This window comes from Zootoca vivipara, chromosome 1, assembly GCF_965207765.1.
Source record: "Zootoca vivipara chromosome 1, rZooViv2.hap1.1, whole genome shotgun sequence".
Taxonomy (NCBI): domain Eukaryota; kingdom Metazoa; phylum Chordata; class Lepidosauria; order Squamata; family Lacertidae; genus Zootoca; species Zootoca vivipara.
In genome coordinates, this window is record NC_142582.1 from 130,700,413 (window position 1) to 130,722,336 (window position 21,924).

Here is a 21,924-nt window from a genome sequence, read left to right on the forward strand (position 1 = left end):
CTGGACTAGATTGGCCATTGGTCTGATCCAGGAAGCTGTTCTGCTCTTCTTCTTTCCGTCTGTCAAAGCTGACGTGACGTCACTTAGTCCTAATGCAGGGAGATCCGAGGAAAATCAACAAAGCTCTGATAGTTTACAGCAGCGTCCGATTATAAATCGTGTTTCCAAATATTTCTTCATACATATACTGGTGTATATATATATAGCAGCGATGGGAACAAGTGGAAGCCTTGCTTGGCAGAGCCTGGGAACTGGTCATGTGGTGTTTTTAAAAGTGTAACCTTGGGGGTCCCAGAATGAGAAAAAGAAAACTGGGGGAAAGTCATCGGAGTTGAGCCTCTTTAATTTTTCACATGACTCGGAAAGGAGATTGCAGAGCTGGAGAAGGTCCAGAAAATGGAACAATGATCCAGAAAACCGAAATGATCGAGGGGAAGACCGAGCAGCTCTCCATTGAGGGAAGGTTGCAACATCTTTAGTTCAGAGAAAAAGGCAAGTGAGTGGAAATATGAAAGAGGAGAAGAAAAAGAGTTTGGATTTGATATCCCGCTTTATCACAACCCTTGTTTAGTCGTTTAGTCGTGTCCGACTCTTCGTGACCCCATGGACCAGAGCACGCCAGGCACTCCTGTCTTGCACTGCCTCCCGCAGTTTGGTCAAACCCATGTTTGTAGCTTCGAGAACACTGTCCAACCATCTCATCCTCTGTCGTCCCCTTCTCCTAGTGCCCTCAATCTTTCCCAACATCAGGGTCTTTTCCAAGGATTCTTCTCTTCTCGTGAGGTGGCCAAAGTATTGGAGCCTCAGCTTCAGGATCTGTCCTTCCAGTGAGCACTCAGGGCTGATTTCCTTCAGAATGGATAGGTTTGATCTTCTTGCAATCCATGGGACTCTCAAGAGTCTCCTCCATCACTACCCTAAGGAGTCTCAAAGCGGCCAACATTCTCCTTTCCCTTCCTCCCCCACAACAAACACTCTGTGAGGTGAGTGAGGCTGAGAGACTTCAGAGAAGTGTGACTAGCCCAAGGTCACCCAGCAGCTGCATGTGGAGGAGCGGGGAAGCAAACCCGGTTCACCAGATTACACTCTTAACCACTACACTACACTGGACTGTTGCTGTTGCACCCAGGTTTCCAAATGCATCTTGCAGGCTTTCCAAATGCATCTTGTTGGCCACGGCGAGAAACTCCATCACAAAGGACATTTGTGGAATATTTGAAGTGCTCTAAGGAACTTAGACTTTACCAGCTGCATAGCTCAGTTAGCTAGAGGGTGGGGCTGACAATGTCAAGGTGCAGGTTCAATCGGCTGTAAAGTACATCTGCATATTCCTGAATTGCAGCGGGTGAGTCTACATGACCCTCAGGGTCCCTTCCAACTCTATGATTCTATGATGGTTACCTAACCAGGCAAGAGAGAACCGGGCAGAGGGCCTTCTCGATAGTGGTACCCGCCCTGTGGAACGCCCTCCCATCAGATGTCAAGGAAAGAAAGAACTATCTGACTTTTAGAAGACATCTGAAGGCAGCCCTGTTTAGGGAAGTTTTTAATGTTTAATGCTGTATTGTGTTTTTAATGTTCAGTTGGGAGCCGCCCAGAGTGGCCGGGGGAACCCAGCCAGATGGGTGTGGTATAAAGAAAAAAAATATTATTATTATTAACAAACCTTTGCATTTGAGCTTCCCCAGCTGATGCTTTCGGGCTTCCCTGGTTCTCCAGACCCACCTCAAGCCCACACAAGGTCACCTGCACGGGGGGAGGCAGGAGGGATGCTGTGTCTCAGTACCAGTTGCAGGGGACCACAGGAGGGGAGGAGATGCTCTTGTGCTCAGATCCTGCTTGCAGACTTCCCCCAGGCAACTGGCTGGTCACTTGTGAGAACAGGATGCTGGACTAGATGGTCCACTGGCCTGATCCAGGAAGCTCCTCTTATTATATTTTACCTACAAGGAATGGTAAACAGCTGGAGTCACCTCTGGAAGGTTCTGACTGGCTCCAGATGCAAAATCAGAGACTGCTGAAGAGGCCAGAGGTCACCTGGGTGTCTCTTAGTGCAGACCGAGGTCACGGAGTCTGAGTTTCCACTCACCACGAACCACCATTGGCACCAACAATGGCAGGTAAGTTCTAGGTTTACGGTAATATTTTATCCTCTGGCTTCTGCTATTTTAAACATGCATTTGACTGCGATTAGTAATCTTTTATTTTGAAATGGTTAAGGTAATTTTGGTTAACTTTGCTGTGCTCAACGTGCATGACCTTTGTAATGTTTTATTTTGATATCTTTACGACAAGAGTTTCCTGTTAAGGACCTTGCTTTGAATGTATACTTTATATTTCACTTTCTTCAGCTATGTTATATTGCAAATGGTTTGATTAATTTCATTGTACACATTCATTGTTAATTTCATTGTACACAGGTCGTACATTGACAAGGTATTATTATTATTAATAATAATTATTGTTGTTGTTGTTAATGGTTGCAAACTGCTCTGAGATTCCCCCCCTTAAAAATATAAAACAGTACAGAAATGAAATTAATAATATGTTTAGCCTCTGTGCCTCCATCTTTCTTTATCACTGTAATGGGAACTGTTTCCGCTTATGGCTCAGCAATTGGGCACTCGGGTAAACTCTACAACTCGGAACAACTGTATTTCTGTACCGGCACTTCAAGCTGCATAACTAGTTCGCTCACTGCCTGGCAATTTGTGTAAATAAGCATTTTAAATTCCTTTTATGATGACATCTGTTGACGTTTCTATATTGGCAGTGCAATAACCACGTACTACAAAGTGGTGTTTTTCATTATCACACTTGAAGGATGTTAGGGGAAGGATGTAAATGCAGGAGCAGATTCTCCCCTGGCATTGCTCTTAAAATTCTCTGCCCTCCATTTAAAAAGCCTTAGTGCGTGAGAGGGTGAATCCTAAAGCAAACAGGCCAGCCAGCTCGTGGGTTCTGCCGCTGTTCACCAGGTGGTGGCTGGCTTTTGTTCAAAAACAAGACTAAACAGTGTTGAGTTAATGTCAACCACTAAGGTTTTACTTCAAATAAAAATTGCACAAGCCACCCAATTTAGATATTACGCAGGGCATTGCAAGGGCACTTTGGGAACCGCTGTTTAGGTTGGCAGCTGCCAAGGGACCAGCAACATGTGCTGGAAGAAAGGGCCAAAAGGATTCCAGGAGAGAGAGAAAGACGTAAACACAAGCCAGGAACCAGGTAGCTAGTCTGCCATGGTGAGCAGAGCAGGGAATCCAGTTGTCCTCTGATGGGAATCATAGAATTGGAAGAGACCACAAGGGCCATCCAGTCCAACCCCCTGCCGAGCAGGAAACACCATCAAAGCATTCTTGACATATGGCCGTCAAGCCTCTGCTTAAAGACCTCCAAAGAAGGAGACTCCACCACACTCCTCGGTAGCAAATTCCACTGCCAAACAGTGTTGTCAGGAAAACAGTATTGTCAGGAAGTTGTTGTCAGTGTTGTCAGCAAACAGTATTGTTAGGAAGTTCTTCCTAATGTTTAGGTGGAATCTTCTTTCTTGTAGTTTGAATCCATTGCTCCGTGTCCGCTTCTCTGGAGGAGCAGAAAACAACCTTTTCCCCTCCTCTGTATGACATCCTTTTATATATTTGAACATGGCTATAATATCACCCCTTAACCTTCTCTTCTCCAGGCTAAACATTTTTTTTAAGTATTTATTCAAGATTTTTATAAACAACTAAAACATACAAAAATACAATGCACAAAAAAGAAATATAAAACACAAAAATACAAAACACAAAAAATACAAAATACAAAAACGTAGAAAATACAAAAAACAAAAATTCTTGCTTATAAACCATTATTTCTAATCTAATGACTTCCTCTTTCCACCTCCTACTGCGGTTCTTTGCAATTCATACTTAGTAAATTCTAAATCTTATATAAACTCTAATATTACTTCAATATTACCTTATTGCTATATCTTTTATATCTTATGCTTATAAACTCAATCTAAATCTTACTTCTTAATTTCTTTATCCTCATCCTCTGTCAGTACTTGTTTCAAGCATATGTCAAGAATGCTTTGATGGTGTTTCCTGCTCGGCAGGGGGTTGGACTGGATGGCCCTTGTGGTCTCTTCCAACTCTACGATTCTATGATTCTATATCAGTATATTGTGATGTTTAGCTGATGCTATATCACTATGTTGAAAACCAGATATCGCCTTAATGCCTAGCCGACTCATGGGATCCATCCCTTGTGGGTTGGATCCTGCCACAAGCCTCAAAGCCTGGCGCAACATACATGAGGAAGTCAATTTGACCAAAGGAGGCTGTTTCCTCTGAAGCTTGAGAACCTCTACAATCTACAGGCAGGCAGTTTATGTTGGCTGCTGAGCCCCTTACATATCGAGCCATTTCAGTTTACTTTGGCCAAGTCCTCCTCTCCTCAAAGATAGCTTTGTGTACTCTCTCTCTCTCATCCATCCCTATGGCTCCTCCATCAGCAGAAAGGAAAATGTATTAAGCAGAGCGAGATCCCCGGAGCAGATTGACGGGTGTGCGGAATCAAGCAGCGTTCCCACACTAATTAAGTGAAATTCATCTTTGGTCCTGACATTTGTGCTCCCTGCTTATTTACTTAAGTTTCCTCCTCTGGTTTCCCCCCTAATCTTAGTCCATCTTCTCCCTCCCCAGCAGAAGGACACTTTTGGACTTCCACTTTCTGTGAGTGGTGCGAAGTTCAAGGCAACCTTTTGCAGAGGAAAGAACGCCGAGGGTTTATGGTTCCCTTGGAACAATCTGCTCTGTTTACAAATGTACAGGTTGAGCAGGTATCGTGCGTGTGGGGGCTGGGCTGGGGGGGGGGAAACGGAACAAATATATACACCCAAGCAGGATGCTCACGATCTGCATCAACACCCATCCCAAAGCCGTCCTTGAAACGTGACTTTTCTGCAAAAATCAGCAGGTTTGTTTTTTTAATATATATATATATATATATGTTATTTTCAAATTGGCCAGGCCCAGCTTCACAGACCTTGCAGGGGATCTTATAAATGGAACTACATTGTTACCTTGGTTCTCACACTTAATACGTTCTGGAATTCTGTTCCAAAACCGAAGCGTTCCAAAACCAAGGCACGCTTTCCCATAGAAAGTAATGCAAAATGGATTAATCCGTTCCAGACTTTTAAAAACAACCCCTTTAACAGCAATTTTACTATCTAATGAGACCATTGATCCGTAAAATGAAAGCAATAAACAATGTACTGCAGTCACATAATCAATTAATCAGTAGCTGAACCGGGTTCCACACAGTCACAAAAACAAACATAAAGAGCCACAAAAACAAAAAAAGCAAAATAAATAGCAAAAACAGACCTCAAAGTAACATTCAAAATGGAAATATGGCACTCAAATTGGAAGCATAACACTCAAAATGGAGCACGTTTGGCTTCCGAAAAAAGTTGGCAAACCGGAACACATACTTCCGGGTTTGCAGTGTTTGGGTTCCAAGTTGTTTGAGAACCAAGGTACCACTGTACCGTTTTGCTCAGCTATTCACTACCATTCATTCACTTTCTGAAAAATAAGTCATGTCAGACTAATCTGATCTCATTTTTTTGACAGAATTACAAGCCTGGTAGATGAAGGGAGTGCTGTGGATATAGCCTTGATTTCAGCAAGGCCTTTGACAAGGTGCCCCGTGATATTCTTGTAAAGAAGCTGGTAAAATGCGGGCTAGACAATGCTAACATTCAGTGGATTTGTAACTGGCTGACTGACTGAACCCAAAGGGTGCTCATCAATGGCTCCTCCTCATCCTGGAGAGTAGTGACTAGTGGGGTGCCACAGGGTTCTGTCTTAGGCCCAGTCTTATTCAACATCTTTATCAATGACTTGGATGATGGGCTTGAGGGCATCCTGAGCAAGTTTGCAGATGACACCAAACTGGGAGGGGTGGCTAATACCCCAGAGGACAGGATCACACTTCAAAATGACCTTAACAGATTAGACAACTGGGCCAAAGCAAACAAGATGAATTTTAACAGGGAGAAATGTAAATTACTACACTTGGGCAAAAAAAATGAAAGGCAGAAATACAGGATGGGTGACACCTGGCTTGAGAGCAGTACATGTGAAAAGGATCTAGGAGTCTTGGAAGACCACAAACTTGACATGAGTCAGCAGTGTGATGCAGCAGCTTAAAAAGCCAATGCAATTCTGGGCTGCTTCAATAGGAGTATAGCATCTAGATCTAGGGAAGTAATAGTACCACTGTATTCTGCTCTGGTCAGACCTCACCTGGAGTACTGTGTCCAGTTCTGAGCACCATAGTACAAGAAGGATACTGACAAGCTGGAACGTGTCCAGAAGAGGGCAACCAAAATGGTCAAAGGCCTGGAAACGATGCCTTATGAGGAACGGCTTAGGGAGCTGGGTATGTTTAGCTTGGAGAAGAGAAGGTTAAGGGGTGATATGATAGCCATGTTCAAATATACAAAAGGATGTCATATAGAGGAGGGAGAAAGGTTATTTTCTGCTGCTCCAGAGAAGCGGACACGGAGCAATGGATTCAAGCTACAAGAAAGAAGATTCCACCTAAACATTAGGAAGAACTTCCTGACAATAAGAGCTGTTCGACAGTGGAATTTGCTGCCAAGGAGTGTGGTGGAGTCTCCTTCTTTGGAGGTCTTTAAGCGGAGGCTTGACAGCCATCTGTCAGGAATGCTTTGATGGTGTTTCCCGCTTGGCAGGGGGTTGGACTGGATGGCCCTTGTGGTCTCTTCCAACTCTATGATTCTATGACTTCCATGTCTTGTTGGTGATGAAGCTCAAAGACTTCCAGAGCTGAAAGAGATGTGGATACCAGGGCAGTCTTGTGCACAAGAAGATATATTGGCTAGAATCCTAAAATTTGACACTTGATTATACACATACACAAAGGGGGAGGGGGAGAGACCCACTCTAGCTGTGACTGTTTTTTTAACGCTGTGATTTCTACTGCTGCAAGCCACCCTGGGGCTGTCTGGTGTAGGTCAGATAATGAACATTCAACATCACACTATTACAAAGCCTGGAGAAGAGAAGACATCCGTAAGTTTATCCCATCTCCTCCTTGCAGTTCTCCCACAATGCTCAGTAGCGGCCAGCCCAGCCCTCCGCAGACGCTTTTCATCAGTGGGGGAAAGCAGGAACGTAGCAAACTGCCTTCTACTGAGCCAGACCACGGGACCACCGAGCTCGGCACTGTCAAAACTGCCCAGCAGTGGTTCTCCAGGACTTCAGGAGAGTCCCCTGACACTCTGGAGAGGCATTTAGGGGACCGCAGGCGGATCAGGGCTCTAGGCACATGCCTTCCTTGATCTTAGGACTGAGGCCAGTTTAAAAGCAATAACAAATGCACTGTTTGCCTACAGCTGCTGTTCACCTGGCCCCTGAGCTCTTACAGCCTCCATTCAAGGCGGCATAAAGCATAGCCATATGTATAATGTCATTCCCCCAAGATAAAATTAATGCCTAGTGGACCAGCTTTCCCCCATGAGCTCATAAAAGCTTTCAGGTCCCAGCTCAGCAAGCTCTATTAATCACGAGCGGCACTTAGGGTTTTACAGGTCCAAGCTCCAGCTGGGTCCGGATAACAAGAGCTCCATTAAAACCGCTCTCAACTATCAGCCCCATCTGGAAGCCATCAAGGGCCAGTTCTTGGTCATGTGAAGAATGAATGCCAGCCAGCAGCTGGCTCTTTTACAAGGTGGCAGAATTGTGAAAGTTGCTATCGCATCACACCCCTGGGCACCCCCCATGGGGAGGGGATTTTACCCATCGAGCAATTCTGCTCTGGGCGCCCTCCGCTTCCCCCCCCCCCCCCGAGTGCTTTCAATAGGGCCTGTTTTCGCCATACAGCCGTACCTTAGAAGTCTAACGGAATCCGTCCCAGAAGTCTGTTCGACTTCCAAAATATTCAGAAAGCAAGGCATGGCTTCCGGTTGGACATTCGGGTTCCAAAGAATGTTTGCAAACAGGAACAGTCGCTTCCGGGCTTGCGGCATCCGGGAGCCAAAATGTCCGAGTACCAAGGCGTTCGGGATCCAAGGTATGGCTGTAATTAACTACGTTCTGCAACAGGAACAGCATGCTGCTTTTTGGGGTTGGCAAGGCGACAGGGAATGCGCCGCAAAGGGTGGGTGGGTGCTTAATGGGAAGCCACGGAACCATCGAGGAAGCAAACCAAGAGGAATGCTCATTGTCGCGTTGCCACTTTGCAAACAAATCTGAACAAATGCTCGATAAAGACTGGATAAAGGTTGCTTCTGGCCGACGTGCTCATTGAGCATTCGGCCTGATTTGTTTGTAGGGAGATTAGATAACATTGGCTATTTAATGAGCGCTCACACTGGCTTGTTTGCAGGGACGTTAGGCGAAGTTGCGTCAACGCAACTGTGATCCCACAGACTTTCCAGAGCATTTTCCCACTCCTTCCCTTCACACACAAACACACATCTTTTGGAATACTAGGAAGCTGCCTTATACTGAATCAGACCACTGGTCCATCTAGTTCAGTATTGCCTACACTGACCGGCAGCAGCTCTCCAGGGTTTCAGGAAAAGGGCTCCTCTCACCCCTACATGGAGAAGCTCTGCAACTGAGCTAAGGCTGGTTCGTTGCACAAGACCTGCCAATCAATTGTGCAACCTCAATTTGCCAATATGTGATTGAATCCCACCCAAAACAGCAACCGCCTGGAAGTGTCTACAGTCTAACCTCTGTGAGGCAGGGACAGCTCAATGGGTAGAGCATGAGACTCTTCATCTCAGGGTCGTGGGTTCGAACACCACATTGGGCAAAAGATTCCTGCATTGAAGGCACCCGGACTCCCGACCCTCGAGGTCCCTTCCAACTCTACAAGTTTGTGCAAGCAAATCAGAATGAGTTCTCGAAGAACAGCTCACGTGTAGGAGCCATAATTCCTCTCTCACACCACACATACACAAACCTTCCAAAACAAGGCTCCTCCTGGCTCCAGAACGTAGGCTCATTTTGGAACAAAAGACACCAAGAGTTTACAAATGACCTCCGAAAGAAGGGCAGGAGGACCATAGCTGCCAAGTCTCCCGTTTTCCCCGGGAAACCCCCATTTTTTCAGCTGTTCCCAGCCGAAAAAACAGAATTTTTTTTGTTTTCCCCCGGTTTATTCTGGCACAGCGGCCATTTTGGAACTGGGCGGAGCATGCTCTGAAGCGACTTTTGATGCTGCTCTGCCGAGTTCCAAAATGGCTGCAGCGCGACTTCCGGTCTGCTACTTCTGGTCCAGTTCCTTATTTCTCAGGCAGGGACTTGGCAGGTATGAGGAGGACACACAGGCTCTGGTGAGGCCTCAAGAGAAGTCAGCTGAAATCCTTCGGCGAAGAAGACAACACCAAGCCGCCACCATTGAGGTCGCCATTTTCCATGTCCCGGAAGATGCTCCTACACCTGCCCGGAGATTGAGAGGCCGCAGCTCAGGGGTGGAACTACATTTTGCCCACACAAGGGTCAAGGTTTCAGCCCCGGACCGGAAAGGACCGAGAGAAGCTTCTGGCGATGCCCTGGGGGGAAAACCAGCAAATCTGAGTATGGTCGCAGGTTAGAGCAGGAGTCACCGGCACCAAAGGACCCTCCAGGTGGACTACAATTCCCATCACCCCTGGGCCATGCTGCCCGTTTCCTGCTTCCGAAAAATTCTGCGAATTTCACAGCTCGGCGTGGCGTTTCGCCTGCTTCTCCCTTGCTGCCAGGCGGGGGGCTGTTCCTCTCAGGTCCCCTCCAGTCGGCTGGTCTTTCTCCAGCTCAGATACGATAGAGTCTTCCGTGGGGTCCTCTCTTGCTGCCCCCGCTGATGCCATTCCTCTGGGGCCCCCCTCCTCCTCCTCTTCCTTCTGGTAGGTTCCAACGCTCCCCCGGCTGTAGATGGTAAATTCCGGCAGCGACGGTTCCATCATGCTCAGGAAGTCGTAGGCGGGGAGGCGGGGCTTCCACTCGTCACCCGACAGGACAGCTGGGGGCGGGACAGGAAGAGCACATCGGCAAGTCAGGATAGCGCTTACGGTTGCGTTAATAGGTGCCAAAGGACGCAAGAGGAGTTCTGGTCCACCTAGACCACGGATGAGGAGCCACAGGCCAGGAACCAAATGTGGCCCTCAATGCCTCTCTACCAGGCCCCCCCGTTACTCTCCCCAGGCCACACCCCCTCCTGAGCCACACCCCTCACCAGCCCTGCTTTGCATCCTCCTTGAGTGTTTCTGACTGCCTGGAATGTGTCCCGAATATCCTAAGTCTATATATTATATGCTGCTGCTCTTCATTATAAGATCCCGGGGCGGGTTAACAGAATAAAATACAGGATGAAAACAAGTAAATAAGTAAATCCAAACAGCAAAACAGTAACCTCTCCTAATAAATAAGTGTAGAAAACCAAAATAGAGTTCATCCTCTTTACCCAGGGCTTTTTGCATTTTTTAAATTAATTTATTTTTACTACTACTACTACTATTATATCCCACCTTTTCCCCAGACACAAGGCAGCTTACACAAATTAAAGCAGGCTAAAATATTTTTAAAAAGCTTTACAAATATAGAAAATATAATCATTACCAAGTAATTAAACTCGAAAGATCGCTAACTAGCTAGACAGCTAGATACGGATGGATCAAATCTACTAAAGACCATGCATCACAGTGTTATGATGGTTCCCCCCCCCCAAAAAAAAAACAGTCACTCTATGTTTCTTAAGACCTGCCTTATTTTTGCGACTGTAGATTGCTTCAAAGCATTGCTACTGTGCTTTAATGCAATGTAGGGATCACAACTGAAGAATCCCTGGAAGATAGCCATATGCAGAACACACAGGTCACATGTGGAAAGCTGCAATCCACCCCCCCAAAAAACTGGGGTGGGCGAAGATTTGCCCATGAGCCAGAGATTCCCCCAGGCACGATGGGCTCTCCTTTCCTGGAGGATTTGCAGGATGAGGGCTTCTCCAGGTTTCTCCTGCCAGCTTGCATTTAGTGAAAAGGAATTTGGCGCCCCAATAGCACCGCTCCCAGAACTGGCCTGAGAGCAGCCCTCTGGTATTAACGGGGAGCCTATCAGTAGTAATAATAATAATAATAATAATAATAATAATAATAATAATAATAATAATTTATGAACACTTTCACCTGACCTTTCTCCTGAACTTTCTCTCAACAGGAAAAAGAAAGAGGTTGACATTCTGCCTCCCTCTGCTGGTTAAATCATGCCAAGTGAACACATGTAATTAATTAATGCGGCCCCCAGAAAGTTGCCCACGATGGCTCTTGAATGCAGGAATGAATGATTTGGGTTTTAAAGAAAAGGTAAAGGTAAAGGGACCCCTGACCATTAGGTCCAGTCGTGACCGACTCTGGGATTGCACGCTCATCTCGCATTATTGGCCGGGGGAGCTGGCATACAGCTTCCAGGTCATGCGGCCAGCATGACAAAGCCGCTTCTGGCAAACCAGAGCAGCACATGGAAACACCGTTTACCTTCCCGCTGTAGCGGTCCCTATTTATCTACTTGCATTTTGACGTGCTTTCGAACTGCTAGGTTGGCAGGAGCTGGGACCAAGCAACAGGAGCTCACTCCTTCACAGGGATTCGAACCGCCGACCTTCTGATCAGCAAGCCCTAGGCTCAGTGGTTTAACCACAGCGCCACCTGGGTCCCTAGTGAATACATGTAATTAATTAATTAATTAATGTGGCCCCCAGAAAGTTGCCCACAATGGCTCTTGAATGCAGGAACACACTACAATGCAGACTTAACCAATCTGATACTTTCCTCTGATTCTAAGCACTAGAATCCTGACTGATTTGGGTTTTAAAGGAAAGGTAGTGCGCTGCTATTCTGTGGTCAACGCCAATCTCTGTCTCTCTCTTTCTCTCCCCCCCCCCCCGCCTTTCTATATATATATATATAAATTATGTTTGCACAGTACAAACATGAAATACAAAGCTTGCTAGAGAGCAGTTTCGCATGATCTCGGAATCCTTTTCAGTAAGCAACGTGACACGTTGGCTAGCAATAGCAAGATTTCTCCACTGGGTGGTTGTTATCATTTTTATTTTAGAATTACCAGTAAAAAAAAGCAGCCTTTCAGTGGTTAGAATTTCCCAGTGCGAGCGTAACTTCTCATAAGAGAAGTCAAGTTCTCAGTAATGATGGAGGACCTGTACGCTTGAGGGAAAGAAAGCTGGATGCAGGTGGCATTTTTTTTTTTTTTGGAGGGGGTGAAATCTCATCATCAGAAGCCTGGTTCATACTTTTTGCATTTTCTCCAGATCTCCTTTCGCCTTTGGGCGCCAACAACACGGAGCGCCGACAGGAGGAGAGTATTTGGTTAAGAAAGGACAGCTTTGCATACTTACTGCTCGGAACTTCTTGGCCAGATTTCAGCTTTTTGATCCAAGCTAAGATGTTTGCTTCAGAAACCGATTGATCCGGAGGAAAAGCAAACACTTGACCCCCAGAATGGAGGTTGATCCAGAGGAGGAGAGGCAGCGGAGGGACGGAGCTCCCAAAATAGGCCTTTAGGATTCCTCTTCCTGCAGGGGTGTTTTTGCTGCCATTGGAAAAACCAAGAGATTAAATGATAGCACTTAGTGAGTGGAAAAGTAAACAGCTGTGCTCTAAAGAGGCACTTTAAAAGGACCCGGTCTGAGCTCATTGTCAGATGAAGATGCCGTTAAACTGATTTCGATCTCCAGAAGCATATGGGGTTGTTTTAAGCCGCAACCGCAGGCTCTGAATCATGAAGGCCACAGAAAGAGTTTGCCCTGGTTTCTGGGAAATGGCACACTCTTGTGGTGTAAATGGATTCGTTAAAAGCAAAGCAAAATGGAGACTCTACAGCACAGATTGTCAAATATTAAAAGCCATTTGGGTCAAAGCTTTTAACTCACATGCGGGATAAGAAACAAGCAAATTCTAACTCGAGAAACATTATTATTAATTATTATTATTATTATTATTATTATTATTACAGTCATATCTCGGTTTATGATTGCTGCGGTTTGCGATCCATCAGTTTGCGACTGCCGCAGACCCGGAGGTGCTTACATCCAGGTTCCGCGGTGCGCGGGTGTGCAGAAGCGATCTGCGCAGCTCGCGCATGCGCAGAAGCGATCTGTGCAGTTCGCGCATGCACAGAAGCGATCTGCGCAGCTCGCGCAGAAACGCTCTATCGGCACTTTGCGCATGCGCAGAAGAGGCGCTCCGTTTACGACCGGCTCGGGGAGCGACCGGCTCCCCGGAACCAATTGAGTTCGTAAATGGAGGTACCACTGTATTATTGTTATTATTATTAAATTTGTATACTGCCCTATACCCGTAGGTCTCAGGTCAGTTCCCAAAACAAAGTTACAATATACAAAATATAAAACACATTATCAAAATAATCAAAACACAATAAGAATAATCAAAACACATTAAGAATAATCAAAACAATCAATAATACTAATGTATACACACTACAAAACAATACACTCCCCAAGAAAAGCCCCTAAACAATACTCCAGCCCGCAAATACAAGAATCCAAATTAACATTTAACCATTTAAAACAACCCCACCCTCAAAATAAAACAGCACTCACCCAAGCTAAATCCCCACCCCTGTTGAAACAATAATTTGAACACGAGGCGGCTGGGTCTATGCCCTCATCCCACCGTCAAGGTGCCGCCCCACCAGTTTGGGAATTTGTTTGGAATATTAGTTAGCCTTATTATATAATATTAATTTGTACTATTTGCATTAATTGTCAAAGCAGTGAACCACTTAGGTCCAGGGTTAGTCACTGGGAGACTTTCTGTGTTTCCCTAATGCAGCGGTTCTCAAACATTTTTCTCTGGGGCAACACTTTCAGAATAAAAATTGGCTCTTGCCATACCAAATTTTTTAGATAAGCAATACATTGGGGAACAAAAAGAAACAACTCCTAGCAGTGCCTGAATTGATAACACAGAAACAAACTGCTTTAAAAATACAATCGTGGGAAAGGACAAAACAATGCAGCCACATAAGTATATAAATCATTCCCAAAATATAATTAGAAAAGAGCCTCTTACATATGTACCTTAAGCATGTACACAAACTCCGTTGAGAGGTGTGAGCTTGCTTTTGTCAGGTAATCTCATTTCTATTAGGTCTTAGTCAAATAAATTCTCATCTCATCGCAAAAATAAACTTTTCTCTTTTCTGATCTTGCATATCTTTCTGAGTTGAAAATCCCTGTTTACTACAAGATGTCCTCAATATTGCTTGATGTTTTTGCTCTCGTTTTGAAAAAGATATCTAGCCATATTCTGCAAATCCTATACAGTGGTCCCTTGGTTCTCAAACACCTTGGTTCCCAAATGTAGAAAACCTGCAAGTAAGTGTTTCGGTTTTTGAACGTTTTCAGAAGCCAAACGTCCGATGTGGCTGTCGGCTATTGTTTCTGGAGCACCAATCAGAAGCTGCGCCTTGGTTTTCGAACATTCCGGAGATCAAACGGACTTCTGGAACGGATTAAGTTTGCCACTTTTGTTTTTGCTATTTATTTTGCATTTTTGTTTTTGAGGCTTTTTTTGATTAATTCGTTTTTGTGGCTGTGTGGAACCCAGTTCAGCTATTGATTGATTGATTGATTGTGTGACTGCAGAAACAGATAAAAGCCCCCCATCCAAACAATGACTATCATCAGTGCAGGTAAGGGGAAAAAATATTTTAATTTTTATCATGTACAATACCGCCTTATTTATTTTATAGTACAGTACATTGACTGTTGCTTTCGTTTTATGGATCAATGGTCTCGTTAGATCAGGGGTCGGCAAGGTTTACCGGCCATGGGTCCGATCACTCCCATGGAGCTCATCTGTGGGCCAGACTGGCACAGCGTGACACCGGAAATCGCGTCTGCATATGTCTGTGGCACTGGAAATCGCTTCTGGCCACAGTGATCCATGCGACGATCACCTCCAGGCTTGACTATTGTAACTCGCTCTACGCGGGGCTGCCCATAAAGTTGACCCAGAAACTCCAGCGGGTGCAGAATGCCGCGGCGAGGCTCCTTACAGGGTCCCGGCCGCGGGATCACATTCATCCAGTGCTTTACCAGCTGCACTGGCTCCCGGTGGAGTACAGGATCAGGTTTAAGGTGCTGGTTTTGACATTTAAAGCCCTATGCGACTTGGGACCCTCGTACCTACGGGACCGCCTCTCCTGGTATGCCCCGCGGAGGACCTTAAGGTCCACAAACAATAATATTCTGGAGATCCCGAGTCATAAGATGGCTAGATTGGCCTCTACTAGAGCAAGGGTCTTTTCATTACTGGCCCCAACTTGGTGGAACGCTCTTTCCCAGGAGACCAGGGCCCTGCGGAATTTGTCATCTTTCCGCAGGGCCTGCAAGACAGAGCTGTTCCGCCTGGCCTTTGGGTTAGACTCAGCCTGACCCCTGTGTTTCCTCCATCATGGCTTAGACTTATGGACTACTTGAAATGAGGCTGCACTTTAAATTTTAATACTGTATTTTAATCTGTATTTTAATTGTTTTTATGTTTTATTGTAATTCTGTTGGTGTCAGCCGCCCTGAGCCCGGTTTTTGACTGGGGAGGGCGGGGTATAAATAAAAATTTGTTATTATTATTATTCTATGCATGCCCAGACACGATTTCCGGTATGTGCACAGATTTCCGGTGCCACTCGGCAAGTCCCTGCACAGCGCCGCACCAGTTTAGCGCAGCATGCGGGGGACTCGCCGAGTGGGCGACTTGGTTCAGGGGTGGCTCGGGGGCCGGTAAAACGGTCTTCGTGGGCCGCATTCGGCCCATGGGCTACACGTTGCCTACCCCTGCATTAGATAGTAAAATTCATGTTAAATTGCTGTTTTAGGGGTTGTTTTTAAAAGTCTGGAACGGATTAATCCGTTTTGCATTACTTTCTATTGGAAAGCATGCATTGGTTTTGGAATGCTTTGGTTTTGGAACGGACTTCCGGAACGGATTAAGTTTGAGAACCAAGGTACCACTGTACACTGAATATAATAATAATAATAATAATAATAATAATAATAATAATAATAATAATAATAATTTGATATTTATACCCCGCCCATCTGGCTGGGTTTCCCCAGCCACTCTGGGCGGCTTCCAACCGAATATTAAAACAGTACAGCATTAAACATTAAAAACTTCCCTAAACAGGGCCGCCTCCAGTTGTCTTCTAAAAGTAAAATAGTTACTTATTTCCTTGACATCTGATGGGAGGGCATTCCACAGGGAGGGGGCCACTACCGAGAAGGCCCTCTGTCTGGTTCCCTGTAACCTCACTTCTCGCAATGAGGGAACCGCCAGAAGGCCCTCGGTGCTGGATATCACTGAAATATTGACATGTTCCTTTGACCACCCTTGAATCCTCCCACTACACTTTCCATCCCCTCCTGCCACACCCTCGGAGAATCACTGCCCCAAGGCGTTGCTTACAGGTTCATCGAGCAGGGAACAAACTCTTCCCGGCGCTCTTCTGTGGCCAAACGCCTCATTTCTCCTTCATGGCTTTCACCCAGAGCCCCATCGCTGAACAGGAGGAGCAAAGGTTTCTCCAGTTGGAAGTACTCCGGGAGGTTGCCCACGGTGATTTCGGGCTGCAACAGGAATCAGAGAAAAGTGTGGAGTTGGAAAGGACCTAAAGGGTCATCCAGCCCCACCCCGTGCAATGCAGGAATCCCAGGAGAGGGGTGGGCGGGGAGACGGGACAAATATCACAAGGGAAGGAACGGTTGCCAGATCCGAATCCGAAAAAAAGGAGCTCTGCATCTTTAACATTGAGATCCGAAGCAGAAAATGTGCTTACAAAGGTTTCCAGTAATGCACGGCGGATAACTTCAACCATGTCTTGCACACTGAGCTTTGAGAGGTGGATGACCGTCCTCGCCTCGGGCCTAGCAACCAGCAAAGCTGGAAGGGGCGCCTTATATTTATGGGACCTGGGAGGGAAAAACAGAAAGAAACACATTTCAAAAACTCTTTTGAAGATACAGCCGTCACCCGATGAAAGGAATCTTAGCCAAATCATCGTACAAGCTTTTTACAGCTGGTTTTTCAGTTATATTGGCCTACAGCCATCCAATATAAACAAATAAAACAATACTTTTTGAAGGAAAACTGCACACATTGTTTTCGGGTAACAGATACATTCCGCCTTGGTAGCTAAATCGGTAGAGCGTGAGACTCTTAATCCCGGGGTTGTGGGTTCGAGACCCATGTTGGGCAAAAAGATTCCTGCATTACAGGAGGTTGGACTAGATGACCCTTGGGGTTCTTTCCAACACTGTTGTTGTTTAGTCGTTTAGTCGTGTCCGACTCTTCGTGACCCCACTTCTTCGTTTCCAACACTACAGTTTTATGATTCTATGTCACAGCAAGCATCTCAGAAAAGGCATGTTTTTAAAAACAATACTTTTATCCAGTCCTGAGCGACTCCAGGTTAAGACGGAGAAAGACCCCCAGCCTGATATTGTGGAGAGTCACTGCCAGTCAGTGTGGACAACACTGATTTAGCTGGACCAAGCCCCTATCTCCCAGTAGGGCTAGGAGCACCCCCTGGCCTGAAACCCTGGGGAACTGCTGCCCGTCAGGGTAGACAGTATTGAGCTAGATGGACCAATGGCTTGAATAAGTATAAGGTAGCCTTCCAGCTTCCTATCTTCCCTCATCCTAGCTCATCACTCAAATTCAGGGGTGGAGAACCTTTGGCATTCTGGATGATGCAGCACTCCAACTCCCATCAGCGCCAGACAGCATGCCCGACAGACATTGATGATGGGAGTTGTAGTCCAACAACAACTTCAGGTGGGGGCACAGGTTTCCTATCTCTGCTCTAACCACTAGGCTGTATGTTTGCAATGGCTGGCCTAGACTAGGGGTCAGCAAGGTTTACCTTGCCTGGGCTGGTTCACTCCAGGGGAGATCTCTCCTTGGGTCAGATTGCGCGCGCCAGCCATTTCCAGTCTCTGCGTCTGCGCAGATGCGATTTCCAACACTGCAGAAGCGGGTCCCCGCGCAGCGCATGGGGACTCACGGAGCGGGTGGCTCGGGGGCCGGTTAAACGACCCCCGTGGGCTGCTTGTGGCCCATGGGCCTTAGAGGTTGCTGACCCATGGTCTAAACCAACTGAGTTGCTCAACAAGTTCAGAGCAAGCTAGCAATCCACCTACAGAATCTCGGCATCCTCTTCGTCATAGATTCCTGTTGTGACGTATCCACTGAGGACTCTTCCGGCTCCAACGAAAGCTTCTCTCGCTGTTAAAACAGATAACCCACCCTGTAAATCATTGAATCACAGAAGTGCACAGTTGGAGGGGAACCCAAGGGTCATCCAGTCCAACCCCCCCATCCCCCGCAATGCAGGAATGCCAGCTAAATATACATGAACAAGCAGAGGATTCAAATTCAGAAGACGTTTTCTCTCTCTGGTATCAGCTAAGCCCCGCTTCCCTTTAATGCTTTTCTCATTATTTTTTTGCAGCTAATTAATTATCAGATTAAATCAAAACAGGTTTGCTGGTGTTTATCCAACCACCCCGGCTCAATTTCCTGGAGAAAGCTTAATCCAATGGGTTTATCGCTTTGTGGCAAAATGCAGACCTTGCCTCGAGAGACGAAAGCTCCCTGTCTCCCGCCGTATATCATGTCAGAACCTAATGATGAGGCTCAGCAGCCTGCAGTTAGACAGAGGCCACCCTAGAGATGCTCCTTTTTTATTGTCCAGTCATTATTATTTGCACTTGCGATGGTATCAGGGCAGTCACACACGATCCCGCTTTCAAATACCGTTTTGGGGCAGAGTGCGTTCCCAGTCACTGCAGAGATCCAGTTTTTCCTGGGTTGTTATTATTAATCTTTATCCTGCTTTTTTTGTGCTGTTGTGCAACCAGGCCCCTATCTGGGGGAAACACTGCAATAACACTGGAGAAGCATCGCAGAACAAATAAAAAAGCAGAACCATGTGTGGACAGTTCAGAATAAGCCAAACACCAAGGTTGGTATCATTTAGGGCAGTGTTTCCCAAACTTGCGTCTCCAACTGTTTTTGGACTACAGCTCCCACCATCATCCCATCATCATCAATAATAATAATAATAATAATAATAATCATTTATTTATACCCCGCCCATCTGGCTGGGTTTCCCCAGCCTCTCTGGATGGCTTCCAACCAAATATTAAAATACAATAGTCCGTCAAACATTAAAAGCTTCCCTAAACAGGGCTGCCTTCAGATGTCTTCTAAAAGTCTGGTAGTTGTTTTTCTCTTTGACATCTGGTGGGAGGGTGCCACCACCGAGAAGGCCCTCTGCCTGGTTCCCTGTAACGTCGCTTCTCGCTGGGAGGAAGCCAGCAGAAGGCCCTCAGAGCTGGACCTCAGTGTCTGGGCTGAACGATGGGGGTGGAGACGCTCCTTCAGGTATCCTGGGCCGAGGCTGTTTAGGGCTTTAAAGGTCAGCACCAACACTTTGAATTGTGCTCGGAAACATACTGGGAGCCAATGTAGGTTATGTGGTTTCAGCAGCCGCTCCCAGTCCGCAGTCGAGCTGCCGCATTCTGGAATAAGCAGCCGCAGGACCAGTGGAATAATAATAATAATAAATTTTTATTTATACCCCGCCCTCCCCAGTCAAAACTGGGCTCAGGGCGGCTAACACCAATAAAATTACAATAAAACATAAAAAGCAATTAATTAAAATACAATATTAAAATTTAAAGTGCAGCCTCATTTTAAGTGGTCCATAAATCATAGAATCATAGAATCATAGAGTTGGAAGAGACCACAAGGGCCATCCAGTCCAACCCCCTGCCGAGCAGGAAACACCATCAAAGCATTCCTGACAGATGGCTGTCAAGCCTCTGCTTAAAGACCTCCAAAGAAGGAGACTCCACCACACTCCTTGGCAGCAAATTCCACTGCCGAACAGCTCTTACTGTCAGGAAGTTCTTCCTAATGTTTAGGTGGAATTTTCTTTCTTGTAGTTTGAATCCGTTGCTCCAAGCCATGAGGGAGGAAGCGAGCAGGACCAGTGGTCAGGGATGATGGGCATTGTAGTCCCAAAACAGCTGGGGACCCAAGTTTGGGGAAACCCTGTTCTGGAGAATCCCAGAGGGAGGCAACTCCCCAGGGCAGCAATGTGTGTCTTGATACCATCTCCCTTCCTCATTGGTCAAAATGAGGATGCCAGGGGCCTACCCTGGCAGGGCTGTTGTGAAGGAAAGCAGGATAAGAAACACGTATAATGGTTTCCACAGGTAAAGGGCAATAGAAAGTATTATCACTTCTGGTAACCAAAGGAAATGTTTACCTTCACTCATGCTCGAGTCGAACAGTCCCAAAACAGAAACTGAAGTTTTGACCCTTAAATAGTCTTCCACCTCTTCGGGCGTTGTCAACTTCACCGGACAGGAGGTTCTGCTTCTGCAGATGGAAGAGGAAACCAGGGGAAATACTTTCAGGCCTCTCTACAGGGTCTTTTTCAATTCCTTCCTACGCTTAATGTTACTGCCTGAGATTTTTGGGTACCCCAAGTCTCTCTGGAAAGAAGGGAGATTGGGATCTACTCAACGGTGACTAGGGATGTGGGGCAGATCTGATTCAGTCTGCATTCAAAGGCAAAAGCTTCCCGATACAGACCTGCCTTCAAACTTCTTCTCAAAGTGAGATAGTTCTTTATCTCCTCAACTCCTGAAGGGAGGGCGTTCCACACGGCGGGCGCCACCACCAAGAAGTCCCTCTACCCGGTTCCCTGTAACTTTGCTCTTCACGATGAGGGAACCGCCAGAAGACACTCGGAGGAGGACCTCCGTGTCCGGGCTGAGCGATGGGGGTGGAGATGACAAAGGACTGCAGAAGGCACATTTAAGGCAGAAATCTGTTCTCAGACCACCCACCTTCCATGTGCGCATTAGAGCCAAACACACCAGAGGGATACTTACAGCTCAATGAAGCTTAGCATCGCCTCAACTCCCCACATCCCAGAGTAGACCAGCCACCTCCCCGCTTCCACATACATCTTGATGGTCGGAAACTGGGTGACATTTTGCTGTTTGCAGAGGTCTGGCCAGTCCCAGCAGTTGACCCTCGCAAGCGTAATCTCAGGAGTCCCTGCAAAGGGTTGAGGAGACAAATCCCACAAGGGGGGGGGTTGAAAAGAACTGGGTGTGCTCACACAGGAGAAGATTGGCAGATAAGGGGAGATGTGCTAGCAGCTGGAAGTGCTGCCTCATGCCGCGCAGTTAACCTGTGGAACTCCCTCCCACAGGAGGCAGCAATGGCCACCAATTTGAACGGCTTCAAAAGGGGACTGGACAAATTCATTAACTGAGAGGGCTATCGGTGGTTGCTAGACAGGATGGCTCGGCTCTGCCTCCACAGTCAGAGGCAGCCATACTTCTGAATCCCAGCTGCTAGAGACCACAGGAGGGAGAGAGGTGCTCTTTTGTTCGAATCCTGATCACTGTTTCCCCATAGGCTTCTGCACCCAGCCACAGCTTTCCAAACTTTTTCATTACAGGTAGGTAGCCGTGTTGGTCTGACGTGGTCGAAACAAAAGAAAAAAATTCCTTCCAGCAGCACCTTAGAGACCAACTAAGTTTGTCATAGGTATGAGCTTTCGTGTGCATGCACACTTCTTCAGATACCTGAAGATACCTGAAGAAGTGCGCATGCACACGGAAGCTCGTACCTATGACAAACTTAGTCGGTCTCTAAGGTGCTGCTGGAAAAAACCTTTTTCATGTTGGCGACACACTTTTGTGAAATGCATCATTTCACAAGACAGTAATTCGGCTTTACTAGCAAAAAGCTCTGCACCCAGCAGATTCCTGCGGTCCGCGGGTGCTTGT

At 46.5% G+C, this 21,924-nt stretch overlaps 1 protein-coding gene across 3 annotated transcripts in view; it reads right to left on the reverse strand.

Annotated features, from left to right (window-relative positions):
* Window positions 1–6,841: 6,841 nt before the first annotated feature.
* Window positions 6,842–21,924, reverse strand: part of TXNDC16 (thioredoxin domain containing 16) — a 44,240-nt gene continuing 29,157 nt past the window's right edge. For all 3 annotated transcript variants that reach the window (XM_060270813.2, XM_035099983.3, XM_088655918.1), the window contains exons 15-21: window positions 21,016–21,184; window positions 20,385–20,497; window positions 18,250–18,334; window positions 16,887–17,019; window positions 16,517–16,677; window positions 12,424–12,617; window positions 6,842–10,032 (exon numbers count right to left, since the gene is read on the reverse strand). In XM_060270813.2, the coding sequence (XP_060126796.2) occupies window positions 9,728–10,032; window positions 12,424–12,617; window positions 16,517–16,677; window positions 16,887–17,019; window positions 18,250–18,334; window positions 20,385–20,497; window positions 21,016–21,184 (1,160 nt within the window). In that variant the 3' untranslated portion in view covers window positions 6,842–9,727. The remainder of the gene's footprint in view (window positions 10,033–12,423; window positions 12,618–16,516; window positions 16,678–16,886; window positions 17,020–18,249; window positions 18,335–20,384; window positions 20,498–21,015; window positions 21,185–21,924) is intronic.